The 24958-nt window shown below is 43.2% G+C and overlaps 1 protein-coding gene across 1 annotated transcript; it reads right to left on the reverse strand.

Moving 5' to 3' along the window:
* Nucleotides 1-1682: 1682 nt before the first annotated feature.
* Nucleotides 1683-24112, reverse strand: lrrc2 (leucine rich repeat containing 2). Its single transcript, XM_041899919.1, has 10 exons — nucleotides 23930-24112; nucleotides 16347-16494; nucleotides 15773-15903; nucleotides 14101-14162; nucleotides 13828-13984; nucleotides 13524-13657; nucleotides 5171-5316; nucleotides 4495-4647; nucleotides 2674-2798; nucleotides 1683-2317 (listed from the first exon to the last, which is right to left on the reverse strand). The coding sequence occupies exons 2-10, from the start codon at nucleotides 16481-16483 to the stop codon at nucleotides 2268-2270; spliced, it is 1095 nt and encodes a 364-aa protein (XP_041755853.1). The 5' UTR covers nucleotides 16484-16494; nucleotides 23930-24112; the 3' UTR covers nucleotides 1683-2267.
* Nucleotides 24113-24958: the final 846 nt, after the last annotated feature.

Below are 24958 nucleotides of genomic sequence, written 5' to 3' on the forward strand. Positions count from 1 at the left end.
TCCAGAAAATCACATTGTAGGATTTTTAATGAATTTATTTGCAATTTATGGTGGAAAATAAGTATTTGGTCACCTACAAACAAGCAAGATTTCTGGCTCTCACAGACCTGTAACTTCTTCTTTAAGAAGCTCGTCTGTCCTCCACTCGTTACCTGTATTAATGGCACCTGTTTGAACTTGTTATCAGTATAAAAGACACCTGTCCACAACCTCAAACAGTCACACTCCAAACTCCACTATGGCCAAGACCAAAGAGCTGTCAAAGGACACCAGAAACAAAATTGTAGACCTGCACCAGGCTGGGAAGACTGAATCTGCAATAGGTAAGCAGCTTGGTTTGAAGAAATCAACTGTGGGAGCAATTATTAGGAAATGGAAGACATACAAGACCACTGATAATCTCCCTCGATCTGGGGCTCCATGCAAGATCTCACCCCGTGGGGTCAAAATGATCACAAGAACGGTGAGCAAAAATCCCAGAACCACACGGGGGGACCTAGTGAATGACCTGCAGAGAGCTGGGACCAAAGTAACAAAGCCTACCATCAGTAACACACTACGCAGCCAGGGACTCAAATCCTGCAGTACGAGACGTGTCCCCCTGCTTAAGCCAGTGCATGTCCAGGCCCGTCTGAAGTTTGCTAGAGTGCATTTGGATGATCCAGAAGAGGATTGGGAGAATGTCATATGGTCAGATGAAACCAAAATAGAACTTTTTGGTAAAAACTCAACTCGTCGTGTTTGGAGGACAAAGAATGCTGAGTTGCATCCAAAGAACACCATACCTACTGTGAAGCATGAGGGTGGAAACATCATGCTTTGGGGCTGTTTTTCTGCAAAGGGACCAGGACGACTGATCCGTGTAAAGGAAAGAATGAATGGGGCCATGTATCGTGAGATTTTGAGTGAAAACCTCCTTCCATCAGCAAGGGCATTGAAGATGAAACGTGGCTGGGTCTTTCAGCATGACAATGATCCCAAACACACCGCCCGGGCAACGAAGGAGTGGCTTTGTAAGAAGCATTTCAAGGTCCTGGAGTGGCCTAGCCAGTCTCCAGATCTCAACCCCATGGAAAATCTTTGGAGGGAGTTGAAAGTCTGTGTTGCCCAGCGACAGCCCCAAAACATCACTGCTCTAGAGGAGATCTGCATGGAGGAATGGGCCAAAATACCAGCAACAGTGTGTGAAAACCTTGTGAAGACTTACAGAAAACGTTTGACCTGTGTCATTGCCAACAAAGGGTATATAACAAAGTATTGAGAAACTTTTGTTATTGACCAAATACTTATTTTCCACCATAATTTGCAAATAAATTCATAAAGAATCCTACAATGTGATTTTCTGGATTTTTTTTCCTCATTTTGTCTGTCATGTTTGACGTGTACCTATGATGAAAATTACAGGCCTCTCTCATCTTTTTAAGTGGGAGAACTTGCACAATTGGTGGCTGACTAAATACTTTTTTTCCCCACTGTAGATGGGAGGTGTTGGATGGGACTAATAACAACTAACAACAAATAATAACAAGATAACTAATAATGTATGTGTGTATGTATATGTATATGTATATATGTGTGTGTGTGTATATATATATATATATATATATATATATATATATAAACATGGGGGATTGGAAGTGATGCAGACAACTACATTGATGGAAGTTACAATCTATCTGCAATATTAAGCTGATCTCCTGAAGCTAATTTCCTGCAATTCTACACATTTTGCCATGGGGCAAAGATAAACATTTGGAATTTTATAGCTAATAAAAGCTCAAATATAGGTGGTTGACTGTGATAAAGGAACTGGATTATGAGCTGTCTTGTTTGCTAAATGAACAAATGAAATAGACAGTGGCATAGAAGCACAATGATATACGCTTAATTGCAGTCATATTCGTGCCTTATTGGGGGTGTGGCTTCAGTTTGTTATTTTTGGCAACCCATCCCATGAGAGTGAATGTCATTCCAGTTCATCTCTTCTGTTATATTTACTCAAATCTGACTAACCCAATGCACTGCTTGCTATGAATTCTATCTGATGGTGTTTGCATGTTTAGGTAAATAATATCCCGCTTGGAACACTGACAAGTAAAGATCATTACATGCCTATGCCCCTTTGTTAAACATCTATCCAGATGTTATGAGTTTTTGCATGCATCTGCAGTGTAGTCAGCCTGGAACTCGGCTGTTTACAAGTGTTCAGAGGAGTGACATGCAGTGCAGCATGGTTGTCCGTTTTCTTCTGGTCATCTGAATCTCCATTACAGACAGCATGAGAATGACACTTTGGTGGTGTATGTTGGGGCAGTTTCTGGAGAGAAATCATACATTTACTTATCAAACTCTACATTTATAGGCTACACAATAATACAGTATTAGACATATGAATGCCTTGAGTGGCCCTTCTGTAGCTCAGTTGGTAGAGCATGGCGCTTGCAACGCAAGGGTTGTGGGTTCGATTCCCACGGGGGGCCAGTATGAAAAATGTATGCACTCACTAATTGTAAGTCGTTCTGGATAAGAGTGTCTGCTATAATGACTAAAATGTCAATAAAAAAAAAATAAAAGTAAAGAAATGGTCTGCGGTGGATGGATCTAATGTCTTGCTAAGTGATTACTAGCTTGTCCAACAGCGAAACAACCCACATATGAAAAGCCATCTCTTACCTCTGTCCTTCACCGTGTCAATGTATGTCTGCATAAATTCTTTGTGATGGTCTTGCCTTGTTTCCAATATCTCATCATCCCCCTCCATTATCTCATCAACCGTGTTGTCATATAGCTTAATGAATCTGAAAAGAAAAAGGCATATCACATTTTTTATTGAATATTTATCATCTGGGCCCAGTTTTTTTAATACAGATCAAAATTATCCTGTGTTGTCTCAATCCGGTTCCCCCATTTGATTTTGTTCCCCCTTCATTAGACCAAATGTCATGAGATCATATAACATGATCTTTGTTGTAGTATATGATGTGATATGTTACAGATTTGATTCCGTTTTGCATTTATTCAACTGTTGGAAAAAATGAGGAGGGACCACATCTGAAGGGAGAACTGAATTTAATGCAGGATCATTTTGATCTGGATTAAATGTTTTGAAATACTGGGCCCAGGAGATAGACAGTGTGGGGAATGATTCTGGAGACTGAATAGAAGGTAATAAATGAACTTCGAGAGGTACACTACATGACCAAAAGTATATGGACACCTGCTTGTCGAACATCTCATTCCAAAATCATGGGCATTAATATGGAGTTGGTCCCCCCCTTTGCTGCTATAACAGCCTCCTCTCTTCTGGGAAGGCTTTCCACTAGATGTTGGAACATTGTTGCGGGGACTTGCTTCCAGTCAGCCACAAGAGTATTAGTGAGGTCGTGCACAGATGTTGGGGCGATTAGGCCTGGCTCGCAGTCGGTGTTCCAAATAATCCCATAGGTGTTCGATGGGGTTGAGGTCAGGGCTCTGTGCAGGCCAGTCAAGTTCTTCCACACCGATCTCGACAAACCATTTCTGTATGGACCTCACTTTGTGCATGGGGGCATTGTCATGCTAAAACAGGAAAGGGCCTTACCCAAACTGTTGCCACAAAGTTGGAAGCACAGAATTGTCTAGAATTTAATTGTATGCTGTAGCGTTAAGATTTCCCTTCACTGAAACTAAGGGACCTAGACCGAACCATGAAGAACAGCCCCAGACCATTATTCCTCCTCCACCAAACTTTACAGTTGGCACTATGCATTGGGGCAGGTAGCGTTCTCCTGGTATCCGCCAAACCCAGATTCGTCTGTCGGACTGCCAGATGGTGAAGCGTGATACATCACTCAAGAGAACACGTTTCCACTGCTCCAGAGTTCAATGGTGGTGAGCATTACACCACTCCAGCCACCGCTTGGCATTGCGCATGGTGATCTTAGGCTTGTGTGCAGCTGCTCGGCCATGGAAACCCATTTCATGAAGCTCCCGACGAACAGTTATTGTGCTGACATTGCTTTCAGAGGCAGTTTGGAACTCAGTAGTGAGTGTTGCAACCGAGGACAGACGATTCTTACACGCTACGCTACTCAGCACTCGGCAGTCCCGTTCTGTGAGCTTGTGTGGCCTGCAACTTCGCGGCTGAGCCGTTGTTGCTCCTAGATGTTTCCACTTCACAGTAACAGCCCTTACAGTTGACCGGGGCAGCTCTAGTAGGGACAAAAATTGACTAACTGACTTTTGGAAAGGTGGCATCCTATGACGGTGCCACGTTGGAAGTCACTGAGCTCTTCAGTACGGGCCATTCTACTGCCAATGTTTGTCTATGGAGATTGCATGGCTGTGTGCTCGATTTTATACACTTGTCAGCAACGGGTGTGGCAGATATAGCCGAATCTACTAATTTTAAGGGGTGTCCACATACCTTTGTATATATAGTGTATATGTGACCACCAGGCATAGTTATACAGAGGTATTATGATACTATACACGCTGTCATCTCGTCAGACTTACTTGATGGCAGGATTGTCTTTAAGCCCTGAAGGCCAGCAGATCAATGTGTCTCCACTAACAACAATCATCTTGAGTGTAGTGATATTTACCAAACACTTTGGCAAATACGACATGTTATTCTTATGAACAAACAAGGATTCCAATTCTTCCAACCTGAAACGGACACAGGAGATATTGGGAATAGTTAAAGAAGCGGTGGCCAACCCTCCTCCTAGAGAGCTACAAGGTACAGGCTTTTACCTCAACCCAACACACATCTAATTCAGGGGTGTATTCACTAGGAACTAAACAGAAGAAAATGAGACAAAATGGGGAGGGTCCTATGTGAATTTGTCCAAAAATAAACTAGTTTTCCTTGCAGAACATTTTCCGTTGCAAAATGTTTTGCTACGGTGTGCACTAGCAAATACACCCCAGCTAATCAAGATCCTGATGAGCAGCTGCTTTCAGCTGAGTTGGAGAAAAAGCCTGCACACCCAGTAGCTCTCCAGGCAGAAGGTTGCCCCCACCCAGAGTTGAAGCATGTATTACTTAATTATCACAATTTTAATATAATTTACAATATGAAACCTTTATCATTAGATGATCATGATGATAATCAACAATGATGGTAATGTGTGAGTGATGAATGATGAAATGGTAATCTGTTATAGCATTAAGGCTATGCTTCACATACCTGTCCATATCCTCAGGCAAATCCGTCAACATGTTGATACTCATGTCCAACAATTGTAGGCTTGTCATACGAAGAGCACAGATGGGTATGCTGGCAAAATTGTTTTCTGCTATATCCAGATGTGTGACCTTCTTGAGATTGCTTAACTGAAACAAAGACTCCGATTTATTCTCTGCTTACATAGAAGAGCAGAAGCAAGAAAGAAAAAAAACATCCCTACAGTTAGGGCCTGATAAAACATTATCACAGAATGAGACCTTTTGCCTTTTTGTTTAGCTTTCGCACGGTTGTGGTTCGCCATTGTTGCTTGTTAATGTACAGTATACACACAGTGTACAAAACATTAAGAACACCTTCCTAATATCGAGTTGCACCCCCCTCAGAACAGCCTCAATTAATCGGTGCATGGACTTTAAGGTGTCAAAATCGTCCAGCAGGGATGCTGGCCCATGTTGACGCCAATGCTTCCCACAGTTGTGTCAAGTTGGCTGGATGTCCTTTGGGTGGTGGACCATTCTTGATACACACGGGAAACTGTTGAGCTTGAAAAACCCAGCAGCGTTGCAGTTTTTGACACAAACCGGTGCGCCTGGCACCTACCAGCATACCCCGTTCAAAGGCACTCAAATATTTTGTCTTGCCCATTCACCCTCTGAATGGCACACATACACAATCCATGTCTCAATTGTCTCAAGGCTTAAAAATCCTTCTTTAACCGGTCTCCTTCCCTTCATCTACACTGATTGAAGTGGATTTAACAGGTGACATCAATAAGGGATAATAGCATTCACCTAGTCAGTCTATGTCATTGAAAGAGTGTTCTTAATGTTTTGAACACTCACTGGAAATACCTGGTTCTAATACTGCCAAAATAATGGAAACACTTGAGTAAATGAGGGATACAAAGTATATTGAAAGCAGGTGCTTCCACATAGGTGTGGTTCCTGAGTCAATTAAGCAATTAACATCCCATCATGCTTAGGGTCATATATACAAATACTGGACAGGGCATTATTTTGGCCATTATTTTGGCTACCATGGCTATGCCCCCATAGGATGACAATGCCACCATCTACAGGGCACGAGTGGTCACGATGGTTTGATGAGCATGAAAATGATGTAAACCATATGCCATGGCCGTCTCAGTCACCAGATCTCAACACAATTGAACACTTATGGGAGATTCTGGAGAGGCGCCTGGGACAGCATTTTCCACCACCATCAACAAAACAACAAATTACGGAATTTCTCGAGGAAGAATGGGGTCGCATCCCTCCAATAGAGTTCAAGACATTTGTAGAATATTTGCCAAGGTGCAAATTGGAAGGACGCTATAAACACCCAGCTATTGTCAGAGGTCAGCGGAACAACAATAATACAGCAAGGCTGCTATTCAGAGGATTGTTGCTCTCTAACATAACTGGCGGCCGTGCAGTTGGTTGGTGTATATACAGTGCATTCGGAAAGTATTCAGACCTCTTGACTTTTTCCACATTTTGTTACATTACAGCCTTATTCTAAAATGGATGCAATCGTTTTTTTTCCCCCATCATCAATCTACACACGATACCCCATAATGACAAAGCGAAAACAGAAATAGCTTATTTACATAAGTATTCAGACCCTTTGCTATGAGATTCAAAATTGAGCTCAGGCGCATCCTTCAGATGTTTCTACAACTTGATTGGAGTCCACCTGTGGTAAATTCAATTGATTGGAAATGATCTAGAAAGGCACACACCTGTCTATATAAGGTCCCACTGTTGACAATGAATGTCAGAGCAAAAACCAAGCCATGAGGTCGACGGAATTGTCCGTAGAGCTCAGAGACAGGATTGTGTCGAGGCACAGATCTGAGGAAGGGTACCAAAAAATGTCTGCAGCATTGAAGGTCTCCAACAACACAGTGGCCTCCATCCTTCTTAAATGGAAGAAGTTTGGAACCACCAAGTCTCTTCCTAGATCTGGCCACCCGGCCAAACAGAGAATGGGGGAGAAGGGCCTTGGTCAGGGAGGTGACCAAGAACCCGATGGGCACTCTGACAGAGCTCCAGAGTAACTCTGTGGAGACGGGAGAACCTTACAGAAACACAACCATCTCTGCAGAACTCCACTAATCAGGCCTTTATGGTAGAGTGGCCAGACGGAAGCCACTCCTCAGTAAAAGGCACATGACAGCCCGCTTGGAGTTTGCCGAAAGGCACCTAAAGACTCTCAGACCATGAGAAACAAGATTCTCTGGTCTGATGAAACCAAGATTGAACTATTTGGCCTGAATACCAAGCGTCACGTCTGGAGGAAACCTGGCACCATCCCTACGGTGAAGCATGGTGGTGGCAGCATCATGCTGTGGGGATGTTTTTCAGTGGCAGGGACTGGGAGACTAGTCAGGATCGAGGGAAAGATGAACGGAGCAAAGTACATAGAGATCCTTGATGAAAACCTGCTCCAGAGCACTCAGGACCTCAGACTGGGGCGAAGGTTCACCTTCCAACAGGACAACGACCCTAAGCACACAGCCAAGGCAACGCAGGAGTGGCTTCGGGACAAGTCTCTGAATGTCCTTGAGTGGCCCAGCCAGAGCCCGGACTTGAACCCGATCTAACATCTCTGGAGAGACCTGAAAATCACTGTGCAGCGACGCTCCCCATCCAACCTGACAGAGCTTGAGAGGATCTGCAGAGAAGAATGGGAGAAACTCCTGAAATACAGGTGTGCCAAGCTTGTAGTGTCATACCCAAGAAGACTTGAGGCTGTAATCGCTGCCAAAGGTGCTTCAACAAAGTACTGAGTAAAGGGTCTGGATACTTATGTAAATGGAATATTTCAGTTGTTTTTTAATACATTTGCAAAAATTTATAAAAAACAGTTTTTGCTTTGTCATTATGGGGTATTGTGTGTAGATTTATGAGAGAAAATAACAATTTAATCCATTTTAGAATAAGGATTTAATGTAACAAAATGTGGAAAAAGTCAAGGGGTCTGAATACTTTCCGAATGCACTGTAAATGCACATATTCACAACAACCTGAGCCCGTTGCAGACTCACAATGATGGGTCTTTCCTTAAAAAATACAGGCTCCCACGAGAGGAGATACTCAGACTGCTCTACCTTGTGTTGCCCTCAATCAGCCGACCAACATTGCCTGAATGCTGCAACCTGGACTTAGGGGTAGACGTAACATAGTAAACGAAAATCCGGGACACTAATTAGTATGATATGTTACGTTTGTATGTATTACTTTGTGGATGTCCATCATCCATTTCGTATGATATGTTACAAATTACAATTAGTATGATATGTTACAAATTGCAATTCATACAATATGTTCAAAATATGCAATAAATATGATATGTTGTGAATTCCAATTTGTTGTAGCTAATGTTTGCTAGGTGGCTAACGCTAACATTAGCTAGGTGGCAAACGTTAGCTAGGCTAGGGGTTAGGTTAAAGGGTTAGTGTTCATTTTGAATTTTCGTTTACTATGTTTCGTATAGTCTTTGAGACCAGAGGAGTATCGTACACATCAGGTTTGAGGAATTAGTGAGGTAACTTTGGTCAACTCTGACTTCAACTCGGGATAACCAGTCATACGAATGTGGCTCACCTTTTAGTCAGGTACATTTCTATGGCAACGAATCCTTCAGATCTAACCTGCTCCGGGGCAGGCTAACTCAAGGCTAATTCCATTTATCCTGAATGAAGTGTTTGAGCTACGAGTTGAAGACCAATGAAATCAGAATCCCTCCCTCTTGCAAAGATCGTGTCATCATCCCCTTCATTTGAGGAAGACAACTGATTAAATATTTTATTATTCAAATGTTTTTGTGTGTAAATACCTATCACATTATTTAGTATTGACAGAATGCATTTGAAACTTCACGCACAGTAAACCTTTGTGTGACTAATTCAAATTATTTTCTTTAAAGGATAGAGGCTGACACCCAAGACCCACTCCAATTTGCATACCACCCCAACAGATTCATAAATGACGCATTCTCAATTGCTCTCCACACTGCCCTCACCCACCTAGATAAGAGGAGTATGTGAGAATGCTGTTCATTGACTACAGCTTAGCGTTCAACACCATTGTCCCCTCCAAGCTCGTCACCAAGCTTAAGACTCTGGGTCTGAACACCTCCCTCCGCAACTGGATCCTGTACTTGCTGACGGGCCGAGCCCAGGTGGTGAGGGTAGGGAACATCACCTCCGCCACGCTGACCCTCAACACAAGGGCCCCACAGGGGTGTGTGCTTAGTCCCCTCCTGTACTCCCTGTTTACCCACAACTGCGTGGCCACACACGACTCCAACACCATCATCAAGTTTGCTGACGACACGACGGTGGTAGGCCTGATCACCAGCGACGAGTCAGCCTACAGGGAGGAAGTCCTCTGTAGCTCAGCTGGTAGAGCACGGCGCTTGTAACGCCGTGCTCTACCACGGCGCTTGTAACGGCGCTTGTAACGCCAAGGTAGTGGGTTCGATCCCCGGGGGGGTTCCTTGGTTTAAGAGGTGCTTCAAGTTCCTTGGTTTCCAAATCACCAAAGACTTAAAATTGTCCAAACACGTGCACAGTCGTGAAGAAGGCGCGACAGCACCTCTTACCCCTCTGGAGGTTGAAAAGGTTTGGCATGGGTCTTCAAATCCTCAAAAAGTTCTACAGCTGTACCATTGAGAGCATTTTGACTGGCTGCATCACTGCCTGGTATGGCAATAGCATCGCCCTCGATCACATGGCGCTACAGATGTTCGTGCGTACAGTCCAGTACATCACTGGGTCCGAGCTCCCTGCCATCCAGGACCTCTATATCAGGCGGTGTAGTAGGAAGGCCCGGAAAATTATTAAAGACTCCAACCACCCAAGCCATAGTCTATTCTCTCTGCTTCTGCACGGAAAGCGATACCGGTGCATCAAGTCTTGCACCAACAGGCTCTTGAACAGCTTCTATCCCCAAGCAATAAGAATGATAAATAGCTAACAAAATAGCTACACGGACTATCTGAATTAACCTTGTACCCTTATTGACATTTTATTTTTGCACTGCACTCTCACAGGGCCCTACAGTGTGTAAAAATAAAAGGTCACACACACATTCACTCCATCTGCTCACTCACACATAATATCCACACTCATTTATACTGACTCTACACATACGCACACCCACTCAGATACAAGCTGCTGCTACTCTGTGTATCCTATATCCTGTTGCCTAGTCACCTTACCCCGATACATGCTGGCACTAAGACCACACTCAACAAGGCCATAAGCAAACAAGAAAATGGTCATCCAGAAGCTGCGCTCCTAGTGGCCGGGGACTTTAATGCAGGCAAACTTAAATCTGTTTACCTAATTTCTACCAGAGCAACCAAAGGAAAAAAAACTCTAGACCACCTTTACTCCACACACAGAGACGCATACAAAGCTCTCCCTCGCCCTCCATTTGGCAAATCTGACAATAATTATATCCTAATTATAATAGTATAAAAGTAATCCTTCTACACTCTTAAAGGGAGTGCTCCTAATCTCAGTTTGTTACCTGTATAAAAGACACCTGTCCACAGAAGCAATCAATCAATCAGATTCCAAACTCTCCACCATGGCCAAGACCAAAGAGCTCTCCAAGGATGTCAGGGACAGGATTGTAGACCTACACAAGGCTGGAATGGGCTACAAGACCATCGCCAAGCAGCTTGGTGAGAAGGTGACAACAGTTGGTGTGATTATTCGCAAATGGAAGAAACACAAAATAACTGTCAATCTCCCTCGGCCTGGGGCTCCATGCAAGATCTCACCTCGTGGAGTTGCAATGATCATGAGAACGGTGAGGAATCGGCCCAGAACTACACGGGAGGATCTTGTCAATGATCTCAAGGCAGCTGGGACCATAGTCACCACGAAAACAATTGGTAACACACTACGCCGTGAAGGACTGAAATCCTGCAGTGCCTGCAAGGTCCCCCTGCTCAAGAAAGCACATATACAGGGCTGTCTGAAGTTTGCCAATGAACATCTGAATGATTCAGAGGAGAACTGGGTGAAAGTGTTGTGGTCAGATGAGACCAAAATGGAGCTCTTTGGCATCAACTCAACTCGCCGTGTTTGGAGGAGGAGGAATGCTGCCTATGACCCCAAGAACACCATCCCCACTGTCAAACATGGAGGTGGAAACATTATTCTTTGGGGGTGTTTTTCTGCTAAGGGGACAGGACAACTTCACCGCATCAAAGGGACGATGGACGGAGCCATGTAACGTCAAATCTTGGGTGAGAACCTCCTTCCCTCAGCCAGGGCATTGAAAATGGGTCGTGGATGGGTATTCCAGCATGACAATGACCCAAAACACACGGCCAAGGCAACAAAGGAGTGGCTCAAGAAGAAGCACATTAAGGTCCTGGAGTGTCCTAGCCAGTCTCCAGACCTTAATCCCATAGAAAATCTGTGGAGGGAGCTGAAGGTTCGAGTTGCCAAACGTCAGCCTCGAAACCTTAATGACTTGGAGAAGATCTGCAAAGAGGAGTGGAACAAAATCCCTCCTGAGATGTGTGCAAACCTGCTGGCCAACTACAAGAAACGTCTGACCTCTGTGATTGCCAACAAGGGTTTTGCCACCAAGTACTAAGTCATGTTTTGCAGAGGGGTCAAATACTTATTTCCCTCATTAAAATGCAAATCAATTTATAACATTTTTGACATGCGTTTTTCTGGATTATTTTGTTGTTATTCTGTCTCTCACTGTTCAAATAAACCTACCATTAAAATGATAGACTGATCATGTCTTTGTCAGTGGGCAAACGTACAAAATCAGCAGGGGATCAAATACTTGTTCTCCCCACTGTATATACTAGAAGGTGTCAGAGGAAGCCCCAAAAAATTATCAAGGACTCCAGACACCCAAGTCATAGACTGTTCTCTCTGCTACTGCACGGCAAGCGGTACCGGAGCGCCGAGTCTAGGACCAAAAGGCTCCTTTACAGCTTCTACCCCCAAGCCATAAGACTGCTGAACAGTTAATCAAATGGCCACCCCTTTGTTTTTACACTGCTGCTACTCGCTGTTTATTATTTATAAATTACCTCGACTAATCTGTAGCCCCGCACATTGACTCAGTACCGGTACCCCCTGTATATAGCCTCATTATTGTTATGTAATTTTCATGTGTTACTTTTGGATTTTATTTCATTTTCTTTACTTTAGTTTATTTAGTAAATATGTTCCTAACTCTATTTCTTGAACTGCATTGTTGGTTAAGGGCTTGTAAGTAAGCATTTCACGGCAAGGTGTACACCTGTTGTATTCGTCGCATATGACAAATAAAATTTGATTTGATTTGACCTCCATCATGCCAGTATCCCTGCACATCGTAAATGTGGTTGGAACTGACCCTGTATATAGTATGCTTACCTATTGTGTTCTTCATATTTGTTCTTATTTCTTGTGTTTTTTTTCTTCTAGTATTGCATTGTTATTGATTATTGCATTGTTGGGTTTTGAGTTTGCAAGAAAGGCATTTCACTGTACTGCATGTGACATTAAAACGTAAAACTTGAAAAAAGGTGCTCGTATATTGATAAGCACACAAAAGACGGCATTAATGGTAAGTAATAAAATAAAGACGCCACTTCTAAAATCCTATTTCACACCATAGCCTGCTTGATCTGATTGATCTCTAGAGAAACTGTGCAATGTGCGCATTGAGCTCACAGAAAGAATAACTACCAACATTAAATTAGTTGTTTAAAAAAAAGAAAAATAACCGACATTTCGGTTGATCGCTCAGCAATAGAGCTAAAGCACTGTAGAAAGAAGACGATAGATTCAAATCAATTTAACATTACATGACAAATGGTTTGATTATTTATTTTCATTCATAAAACTAATCTGTGAAATGTGGGCTATTAGTTGTGTGTGTGATTTCAGCACCAGGGAACTGGACAGCTCCCCCAACGAGATCATGTGAAAAAAACGATGCTCTTAGCTGTCACACTTACAGATTCACTCTACGTGCTTGTTTGGGAAACACTTAAAAATAAATAACTTGGGAAACACTGCATCTGGTACTATCATCGTAATGCTTAAGTTGTGTCAGAACTGCGAAACCTGGCCCAGATCTGTCTACACTTCTAAGATATCCAGATCCAATGTGTGCCTGACTACTTCCAGAGGTGGGCAGGAAGATCTGATCACAATCAGATCACAATGTGTATTTTGATTGTCTACACCTGTCAAAAAATGTTGGGCACAATTGGAAACTGAACAAAATCAGGAAAATGGACTCATGTTAGAACATGGTATAAAGGCGCTTTTGAAGATATCATACCACACAAGCCATATCACACAAATACCCCTTACCTCAAAAGGCAACTGTTCAAGATAATTTCCAGTTAGCTCCAATCTCTCCAAATTCTCACATTCACCAAGTTCTGGAGGAATACTGGACAGCCTATTGTAATTCACTTTCAGCATCCTCAACTTTGTTAATTGACCTGACAAAAAAACATAGGAAAGACATGTAATGGAATGAAGAAACAGCTATGTTCTAAATCCCATTTCAATTGAATTCAAATTAGGGATGTTTAATGAGCTAATGTAACAAAGAAAGACTTCAGCTTTCTTATTTTCAATTAGGAGGACATGCATGATAAATAATAATTACCTATTTCAACTGGCAGCTTGTCAATTCCGTTTTGGGGTATATCCAATACGCAGAGGTCCGGAAACTGCACAATCCACTCTGGTAGTTTGCAGATTTTAGTTCTTCGTATGTGCCATTCTCGAAGGTATGTCGTATCAAGAAGATTATCAGGAAGTTCCTGCATTGAAAGTAATACAACATGAAAACAACAAGTGTGTGGATACATACAGTGGTAGTGATTTTATCTGAAAACAATCATGATGAAAAAGAATGAGATGGTATGAGCCAATTTACCGTCCATTTATCACCATCCAGCTCAAAAATGAATTTGATGTCCTCAAATATGGGGTTTGCATCTGTAGGATGAAACAGTCAGTTAAAGAGTGGAGCATGGCATTGATTGAGAGCGAGCGGAGAGAGAGCATAGTAACTATGGAACAAGTACTTATTCAGATAGATATACAGTGCATTCGGAAACTATTCAGACCCCTTCCCTTTTTCCACATTGTTACGTTACAGCCTTATTTAAAAATTGATTAAATAAATAAAAAATCCTCAATCTACACACAATAACCCATAATGACAAAGCGAAAACAAGTTTTTAGAAAATGTTGTAAATCTATTACAAATAAAAAACAGAAATACATAAGTAAATCAGACCCTTTGCTATGAGACTCGAAATTGAGCTCAGGTGCATCGTGTTTCAATTGATCATCCTTGAGATGTTTCTACAACTTGGAGTCCACCCGTGGTAAATTCAATTGATTGGACATGATTTGGAAAGGCACACACCTGTCTATATAAGGTCCCACAGTAGACAGTGCATGTCAGAGCAAAAACCAAGCCATAAGATCGAAGCAATTGTCTGTATAGCTCCGAGACAGGACTGTGTCGAGGCACAGATCTGGGGAAGGGTACCAAAAAATGTCTGCAGCATTGAAGGTCCCCAAGAACACAGTGGCCTCCATCATTCTTAAATGGAATTAGTTTGGAACCACCAATTCTCATCCTAGAGCTGGCCGCCCGGGCAAACTGAGCAATCGGGGAAGAAGGGCCTTGGTCAGGGAGGTGACCAAGAACCCGATGGTCACTCTGACAGAGCTCTAGAGTTCCTCTGTGGAGATGGGAGAACCTTCCAGAAGGACAACCATCTCTGCAGCACTGCACCAATCAGGCCTTTATGGTAGAGTGGCCAGACGGAAGCCACTCCTCAGTAAAAGGCACATGACAGCCCGCTTGGAGTTTGCCAAAAGGCACCTAACAACATTCTCTGGTCTGAGGAAACCAAGATTGAACTCTTTGGCCTGAATGCCAAGCGTCACGTCTGGAGGAAACCTGGCACCATCCCGGGTGAAGCATGGTGGTGGCAGCATCATGCTGTGGGGATATTTTTTTTGCAGCAGGGACTGGGAGACTAGTCAGGATCGAGAGAAAGATTAACGGAGCAAAGTACAGAGAGATCCTTGATAAAAACTTGCTCCAGAGCGCCCAGGACCTCAGACTGGGCCGAAGGTTCACCTTCCAACAGGACAACGACCCTAAGCACACAACGCAGGAGTTACTTCGGGACAAGTCTCTGAATGTCCTCGAGTGGCCCAGCCAGAGCCCAGACTTGAAACCGATTGAACATCTCTGGAGAGACCTGAAAATAGCTGTGCAGCGACGCTCCCCATCCAACCTGACAGAGCTTGAGAGGATCTGCAGAGAAGAATGGGAGAAACTCCAAATACAGGTGTGCCAAGCTTGTAGCGTAATACCCAAGAAGACTCGAAAATGTAATCGCTGCCAAAGGTGCTTCAACAAAGTACTGAGTAAAGGGTCTGAATACTTATGTAAATGGGATATTTCAGTGTTTAATTTTTTTATACATTTTCAAAATGTTCACGGGACATATGGGATTGCTGTCCTAATGATTTCATTGTTTTAACAACAGATACCTAACAGTAAAGGATCTGGCTGAGCTTGCCTGTGTTTGGTACATCCTGGTGGGGCTGAATTTCATTCAGAGCGGTTCTCTCCAGGTAGTGTTGGAGCACTTCCACTTCGTTGGACTTCAATTTCTTGCATGCTATGCGATACTGCCATTGCTGATCGATCCTTGGGAAAAACATTTAAAGGTTTTTCTAGAAACATTGACATTTGTGTAGTAGCTTATTTACAAAAGGCATGGTTCGCACAGATCATCACAGCAACATCAATTGTTGAAAATACATTGGCTGGATGAGAGCAATGAGGAAGACACTGGTGTTGGATGTAGTCATTATCACATAGCTCAGGTGAATCTAGTTTACCTGGGTACCAGTCTGTTTGTGCCATCATGCCAGTCTTCTTGTCATTCCAAATATTTTGCCGCTCAAAACAAGGAGTTGCATGATGGCACAAACAGACTGGTAATCTAGGTGACTTAAAGGAAAACTGGGACTATATTAACAATGGACTAATGATACAAATACCTAAAGATAGTTTTTGGGTTGAATTTTCCTTATGAGAATAAATCTAGGATATGGTTCTCAAACCTCAGTTTTGATTAATAAACATACTTTGCCAGAGCGCTTTGCTGTACTCGTTCGTGTTCCTTCTTCTGCTTGTGTTTGTATTTTTTCACTCTGCCTTCCCAAATGTTTCTGAGCAGTGAAATGTCATAAACTGGTATATCAACCCTCCTCTCCGCCCTCATTTTGACTTCCCCTGTGGATAAATACAGAAACTGAGGGTAAGTGAAAACATTACAATTTACCCACAAACAAAGCCTCTATCCTATTGAGAAAATCTGTTATAAAATTATATTTAAAACAGGATTGGGTTTAGCTAACAGTTAAGCAGCAAGCATGGGGGTAAAGTTTAATATCTTGTTAAAAACCAGATGACAATTTACCATGAAACAAGGGCAATCCAAAAACTGTATCTAACCATTTGACCCATGAATCTCACAGTTGATTGTTGATTCTGTGTTGTGTGTTTTAAATGTGTCTGCCAATATGAAAGGCACTGTACAAGTTCAGATGTAGAGGTGTATATCTTTGTTTCCATATTGAAATTGTTACCAATTGACACTCCTTTTAATACCATAGCGCAGGATGTGCCTTTGAAAACCCCAAAATTGGTTTTGTGCCCTTTGTTTTTTATGTGTACATTAGATTTGAGTCAATTAACAGAAACTTTTATCAAGAGCGACTTGACTTGCATTTTCTAGAGCTTTGGAAGATTATCATATACCTCCCACCTATACTCGAAAGTTGTTTAGACAAGTATTAGCATCGGAAGCACAGGCTTCCCCAAGCGAGATTAGAATAGCACAAACATGCTTTGACATGCTTAATTTTTAGTACGCTGAATAGGAAAAGTCTCTTTCTCCTCAATTTTTTTTTTGATACAGATGATATTGATTAAAAAAAGGATCATGCTACATAAAGTACACAATAAGTGCTGAACAAAAAAAAAAAGAAGGCTATATACATTACCAGTAAAAAGTTTGGACACACCTACTCATTAAAGGGTTTTTCTTTATTTTTGCAATTTTTTACATTGTAGCAATTTTACATTTTAGTCATTTAGCAGACGCTCTTAACCAGAGCGACTTACAGTTAGTGAGTGCATACATTATTTTATTTTTTTCATACTGGCCCCCCATGGGAATGGACTCGGAAGCAGGGCGGCTTCCATAGCTCAGATGGGGTGAGCGTCGAGGCTCCGGGAGGTGTTGGGAACGCCGTCTCTCTCTCAACATGTCGTCAAGACGGATGGACGTGGTGATGAGGGTATCAAGGTCCATCTCGTCGTCCCGACATGCGAGTTCCGTCTTGATGTCCTCCCGTAAGCCTCTCCTGAAGGCCGTGCGCAGAGCATGGTCATTCCAGCCAGAAGACGAGCGTACTCGGACGCGGGCCCCTCTCTCTGTTGTAGATGGAGGAGACGCTCACCCCCGTCCTTTCCCTCTGTGGGATGATCAAACACCGCCATGAACCTAGCGAGGAAGGTGGGGTAGGGAAGTGCTACTGCCTCCTCTCCTTCCCAGACTGCCGTGGCCCAATCCAGTGCCTTTCCTTTAAGAAGCGAAATCACCAGCGCTATCCTGGCTTGGTCAGATGGATATGCCCCAGGCTGACGCGCCAGATAAAGGGAAACCTGTAGCAGGAAGCCGCTACATTTAGTAGTTTTACCGTCATAGCGCTCCGGTAGGGCGAGGGTTCCCGCAGGAGTGGGTGATAGCACGGGAACAGGTGGATTGGGGGCACTCGCGCTCCCCGAGGTGGAACCGGAGCGCCGGGCAGATTATGCAGAGTTTGGAGCACTTTCTGCATGGCGGCGTTCAACTGGGAAAGCTGTTGCTGGTCGAGGCACTCGGAAAAACACCTGCTGCATCCATTTTCATTTGGTGTGTAATTCTGTGACGCGTACTGAGTATACAAAGAGGCAGACGCAGGAATTAACAAGGTCAAGGTGTACTTAACAATGAGCAAGAGAAATAACAAAGATAGAGTAAACGACACGAAGCTAAACAATCACACACAACATCATCCAGAACAGTCCAGGGCTAAATAGGGGTGGTGATGAGATGATGAGGTGCAGGTGCGCTGGAGGTGATTAGGGTGCGTTGGGTTTCCATTCCGGTGTAGCCGAGATGGTGCACTCATACCGGTGGCTCAGTAGACCGGCGAATCAGAGTGCCGGAGGGGAGCAACAGGAGGAGACGTGACAGCCACCTTTCTAACAAGTCAGTTCGTCAAATTTCTGCCCTGCTAGAGCTTTGTCTTGATGACAGCTTTGCACACTCTTGGCATTCTCTCAACCAGCTTCATGAGGTAGTCACCTGGAATGCATTTCAATTAACAGGTGTGCCTTGTTAAAAGTTAATTTGTGGAATGTATTTATTTATTAATGCGTTTGAGACAATCAGTTGTGTTGTGACAAGGTGTGTGTGTGGGGGGGTCAGGTATACAGAAGATAGCCATATTTGGCAAAAGACCAAGTCCATGTTATGGCAAGAACAGCTCAAATAAGCAAAGAGAAACGACAGTCCATCATTACTTTAAGACATGACGGTCATTCAATACGGAACATTTAAAAACTTTTAAAGTTTCTTCAAGTGCAGTCGCAAAAACCATCAAGTGCTATGATGAAAATGGCTCTCATGAGGACCACCACAGGAATGGAAGAACCAGAGTTACCTCTGCTGCAGAGGATAAATTCATTAGAGTTACCAGCCTCAGAAATTGCAGCCCAAATAAATGCTTCACAGAGTTCAAGTCACAGACAAATCTCAACATCAACTGTTCAGAGGGGACTGTGTGAATCAGGCCTTCATGGTCGAATTGCTGCAAATAAACCACTACTAAAGGACACCAATAAGAAGAAGACACCTGCTTGGGCCAAGAAACACGACCAATGGACATTAGACCGGTGGAAATTTGTCCTTTGGTCTGGAGTCCAAATTGGAGATTTTTGGTTCCAACCGCAGTGACTTTGTGAGATGCGGTGTGGGTGAATGGATGATCTCCGGCATGTGTAGTTCCCACTGTAAAGCATGGAGGAGGAGGTGTTATGGTGTGGGGGTCCTTTGCTGGTGACACTGTCTGTGATTTATTTAGAAATCAAGGCACACTTATCCAGCATGGCTATCAAAGCATTCTACAGCGATACGCCATCCCATCTCTTTTGGGCTTAGTGGGACTATCATTTGTTTTTCAACAGGACAATGACCCAACACACCTCCAGGCTGTGTAAGGGTTCTTTTACCAAGAAGGAGAGTGATGGAGTGCTGCATCAGATGACCTGGCCTCCACAATCCCCCGACCTCAACCCAACTGAGATGGTTTTGGATGAGTCGGACGGCAGAGTGAAGGAAAAGCAGCCAACAAGTGCTAAGCATATGTGTGAACTTTTGGAAAAGCATTCCAGGTGAAGCTGGTTGAGAGAATGCCAAGAGTGTGCAACGCTGTCATCAAGGCAAAGGAAGGCTATTTGAAGAATCTCAAATATAAAATATATTTTGATTTGTTTAACACTTTTTTGGTTACTACTTGATTCCATATGTGTTATTTCATAGTTTTGATTATTCTACAATGTAGAAAATAGTAAAAAAGAAAGAAAAACCCTTGAATGAGTAGGTGTGTCCAAACTTTTGACTGGTAGTGTATATACACTGCTCAAAAAAATTAAGGGAACACTTAAACAACACAATGTAACTCCAAGTCAATCACACTTCTGTGAAATCAAACTGTCCACTTAGGAAGCAACACTGATTGACAATAAATTTCACATGCTGTTGTGCAAATGGAATAGACAACAGGTGGAAATTATAGGCAATTAGCAAGACACCCCCAATAAAGGACTGGTTTTGCTGGTGGTGACCACAGACCACTTCTCAGTTCCTATGCTTCCTGGCTGATGTTTTGGTCACTTTTGAATGCTGGCGGTGCTTTCACTCTAGTGGTAGCATGAGACAGAGTCTACAACCCACACAAGTGGCTCAGGTCGTGCAGCTCATCCAGGATGGCACATCAATGCGAGCTGTGGCAAGAAGGTTTGCTGTGTCTGTCAGCGTAGTGTCCAGAGCATGGAGGCGCTACCAGGAGACGTGGAGGAGGCCGTAGGAGGGCAACAACCCAGCAGCAGGACTGCTACCTCCGCCTTTGTGCAAGGAGGAGCAGGAGGAGCACTGCCAGAGCCCTGCAAAATGACTTCCAGCAGGCCACAAATGTGCATGTGTCTGCTCAAACGGTCAGAAACAGACTCCATGAGGGTGGTATGAGGGCCCGACGTCCACAGGTGGGGGTTGTGCTTACAGCCCAACACCGTGCAGGACGTTTGGCATTTGCCAGAGAACACCAAGATTGGCAAATTCGCCACTAGTGCCCTGTGCTCTTCACAGATGAAAGCAGGTTCACACTGAGCACATGTGACAGACGTGGAGAATGGAGACGCCGTGGAGAACGTTCTGCTGCCTGTAACATCCTCCAGCATGACCGGTTTGGCGGTGGGTCAGTCATGGTGTAGGGTGGCATTTCTTTGGGGGGCCGCACAGCCCTCCATGTGCTCGCCAGAGGTAGCCTGACTGCCATTAGGTACCGAGATGAGATCCTCAGACCCCTTGTGAGACCATATACTGGTGCAGTTGGCCCTGGGTTCCTCCTAATGCAAGACAATGCTAGACCTCATGTGGCTGGAGTGTGTCAGCAGTTCCTGCAAGAGGAAGGCATTGATGCTATGGACTGGCCAGCCCGTTCCCCAGACCTGAATCCAATTGAGCACATCTGGGACATCATGTCTCGCTCCATCCACCAACGCCACGTTGCACCACAGACTGTCCAGGAGTTGGCGGATGCTTTTGTCCAGGTCTGGGAGGAGATCCCTCAGGAGACCATACGCCACCTCATCAGGAGCATGCCCAGGCGTTGTAGGGAGGTCATACAGGCACGTGGAGGCCACACACACTACTGAGCCTCATTTTGACTTGTTTTAAGGACATTACATCAATGTTGGATCAGCCTGTAGTGTGGTTTTCCACTTTAATTTTGAGTGTGACTCCAATTCCAGACCTCCATGGGTTGATAAATTTGATTTCCATTGATAATTTTTGTGTGATTTTGTTGTCAGCACATTCAACTATGTAAAGAAAAAAGTATTTAATAAGATTATTTCATTCATTCAGATCTAGGATGTGTTATTTTAGTGTTCCCTTTATTTTTTTGAGCAGTGTATATATACAGTGGGGAGAACAAGTATTTGATACACTGCCGATTTTGCAGATTTTCCTACTTACAAAGCATGTAGAGGTCTGTCATTTTCATCATAGGTACACTTCAACTGTGAGAGACGGAATCTAAAACAAAAATCCAGAAAATCACATTGTATGATTTTTAAGTCATTAATTTGCATTTTATTGCATTGCATAAGTATTTGATCACCTACCAACCAGTAAGAATTCCGGCTCTCACAGACCTGTTCGTTTTTCTTTAAGAAGCCCTCCTGTTCTCCACTCATTACCTGTATTAACTGCACCTGTTTGAACTCGTTACCTGTATAAAAGACACCTGTCCACACACTCAATCAAACAACCTCTCCACAATGGCCAAGACCAGAGAGCTGTGTAAGGACATCAGGGATAAAATTGTAGACCTGCACAAGGCTGGGATGGGCTACAGGACAATAGGCAAGCAGCTTGGTGAGAATTATTAGAAAATGGAAGAAGTTCAAGATGACGGTCAATCACCATCGGTCTGGGGCTCCATGCAAGGTCTCACCTTGTGGGGCATCAATGATCATGAGGAATGTGAGGGATCAGCCTAGAACTACATGGCAGGACCTGGTCAATGACCTGAAGAGAGCTGGGACCACAGTCTCAAAGAAAACCATTAGTAACACACTACGCCGTCATGGATTAAAATCCTGCAGCACACGCAAGGTCCCCCTGCTCAAGCCAGCGCATGTCCAGGCCCGTCTGAAGTTTGCCAATGACCATCTGGATGATCCAGAGGAGGAATGGGAGAAGGTCATGTGGTCTGATGAGACAAAAATAGAGCTTTTTGGTCTAAACTCCACTCGCCGTGTTTGGAGGAAGAAGAAGGATGAGTACAACCCCAAGAACACCATCCCAACCGTGAAGCATGGAGGTGGAAACATCATTCTTTGGGGATGCTTTTCTGCAAAGTGGACAGGACGACTGCACCGTATTGAGGGGAGGATGGATGGGGCCATGTATTGCGAGATCTTGGCCAACAACCTCCTTCCCTCAGTAAGAGCATTGAAGATGGGTCGTGGCTGGGTCTTCCAGCATGACAACGACCCGAAACACACAGCCACGGCAACTAAGGAGTGGCTCTGTAAGAAGCATCTCAAGGTCCTGGAGTGGCCTAGCCAGTCTCCAGACCTGAACCCAATAGAAAATCTTTGGAGGGAGCTGAAAGTCCGTATTGCCCAGCGACAGCCCCGAACCTGAAGGATCTGGAGAAGGTCTGTATGGAGGAGTGGGCCAAAATCCCTGCTGCAGTGTTTACAAACCTGGTCAAGACCTACAGGAAACGTATGATCTCTGTAATTGCAAACAAAGGTTTCTGTACCAAATTTTAAGTTCTGCTTTTCTGATATATCAAATACTTATGTCATGCAATAAAATGCAAATTAATTACTTAAAAATCATACAATGTGATTTTCTGGATTTTTGTTTTAGATTCCGTCTCTCACAGTTGAAGTGTACCTATGATAAAATGTACAGACCTCTACATGCTTTGTAAGTAGGAAAACCTGCAAAATCGTCAGTGTATCAAATACTTGTTCTCCCCACTGTATATATATATGCTAAAGGTAACCATACTCTGTATGTGTGGCACATCAATCATCACCACAGCATTTTGATGAGAACAGTCACAGCAGTCGGCTTTGCTAAGCTCACCTCACGGTGTAATACCTCTGACCACACTGACACATTTGGTCTCTGACCACAGTCATACCACACTGAAACCTAGAAAACATGTGACGTGACTTTAACCTTGCTGAATAGTCTAGACTGAATAATCATTAATGGAGAAGTTCAGGATTTTACTTGATGTTAGATGGTTTTAAAGAAAAACAAAACATGGATGACATTTTCTCCTGGCCCATAGACTACAGCATGGTGATGAACCAGAAAATCCTGAACTTCCACTTTAAAAGTCAGAAAATTATACAAGTATGTAAATTTGAATAACATTAAGATACCTTGTGGCTTTAGTAATGGTGGAATTATGGGGGGCTATGTTCGTTAAATTCTATTTGATATTTAGACTTAGGAACAGACTGCTGTGACTGACTATTGATATATAAAACAACTGAAGTCATGGTAACAAGCACTTGAACAGGATTGCATGCTTTTATAAATGTATGTCTTCATATATATTACTTTCAGCTCAAGAGTCTGAATGGTCCTTTATCAATCTCACATGGAAACATCTTGGTTTCGCTCTGCTTTTAGTTCCAAAACAGTTGTTTGCTGAAGTTTGTCTGTACCTTGCACTGCACAACACACAATTATTGCGTGAAAATAACCAGATTTTCCCCTAAGCTATAAATCGTATATGAAAACAATGAAGACATCCATAGGTACAATTAGTGATAAGACATTGCGTACACAAATACATTTTCTTACCTGTGTAAATTGACCGCTTCTGTGTTCTGTGTAACTTCAACTGCTTGTTTAGTTGTTTACAAAGTTGTTAGTTGTTAGTCATCTGTATTTTAGCCTGTCTGCCTCTCTGTGACCAAGCTGCTATTTTTACACTGGAGATTCCGTGGGTCACATGGAGGCACTCTCATGAGTACCAACAGTACAGCATGAGCCCTACCGTCTGTCACCTTACGGAATCTCTTATGGAAACTGTTCTACTAAACTGCTCTCATGTTTCAGTGGTTACGAAACTAAAAAGCTCTCATATTACAGTGGTTACAAGGGATCTATTGCAAGTTATAAACTGGGTGGTTCGAGCCCTGAATGCTGATTGGCTGACAGCCGTGGTATATCAGACCGTATATATCACAGGTATGACAAACTATGTATTTTTACAGCTCTAATTACGTTGGTTACCAGTTTATAATAGCAATAAGGCACCTCGACGGTTTGTGGTGTATGGCCAATATACCATGGCTAAGGGCTGTATTCAGGCACTCCACGATACATTGTGAATAAGAACAGCACTTAGCCGTGGTATATTGGCCATATACCACACCCCCTCAGGCCTTATTGCTTAACTATACATTCTACATCAGTAAAGAAAACAGTTTGAATGTGTGTGTGTGTGCGCATGTATGTGCGTGTGTGCAATAGGGCTATCTTCTGTATACCACTCCTACCTTGTCACAACACAACTGATTGGCTCAAACGCATTAAGAAGGAAATAAATTCCACAAATTAACTTTTAACAAGGCACACCTATTAATTGAAATGCATTACAGGTTACTACCTCATGAAGCTGGTTGAGAGAATGCCACTATTATTCTACAATGTAGAAAAGAGTAAAAAATTAAGAAAAACCCTGGAATGAGTAGGTGTGTCCAAACTTTTTACTGGTACTGTATATATATATATATATATATATATATATATATATATATATTCGTAGCCATTTATTTACCACCACAAACCGATGATGGCACTAAGACCACACTCAACGAGAAAATG

The sequence above is a fragment of the Coregonus clupeaformis genome, unplaced genomic scaffold (genome assembly GCF_020615455.1).
Source record: "Coregonus clupeaformis isolate EN_2021a unplaced genomic scaffold, ASM2061545v1 scaf0098, whole genome shotgun sequence".
Taxonomy (NCBI): Eukaryota; Metazoa; Chordata; class Actinopteri; order Salmoniformes; family Salmonidae; genus Coregonus; species Coregonus clupeaformis.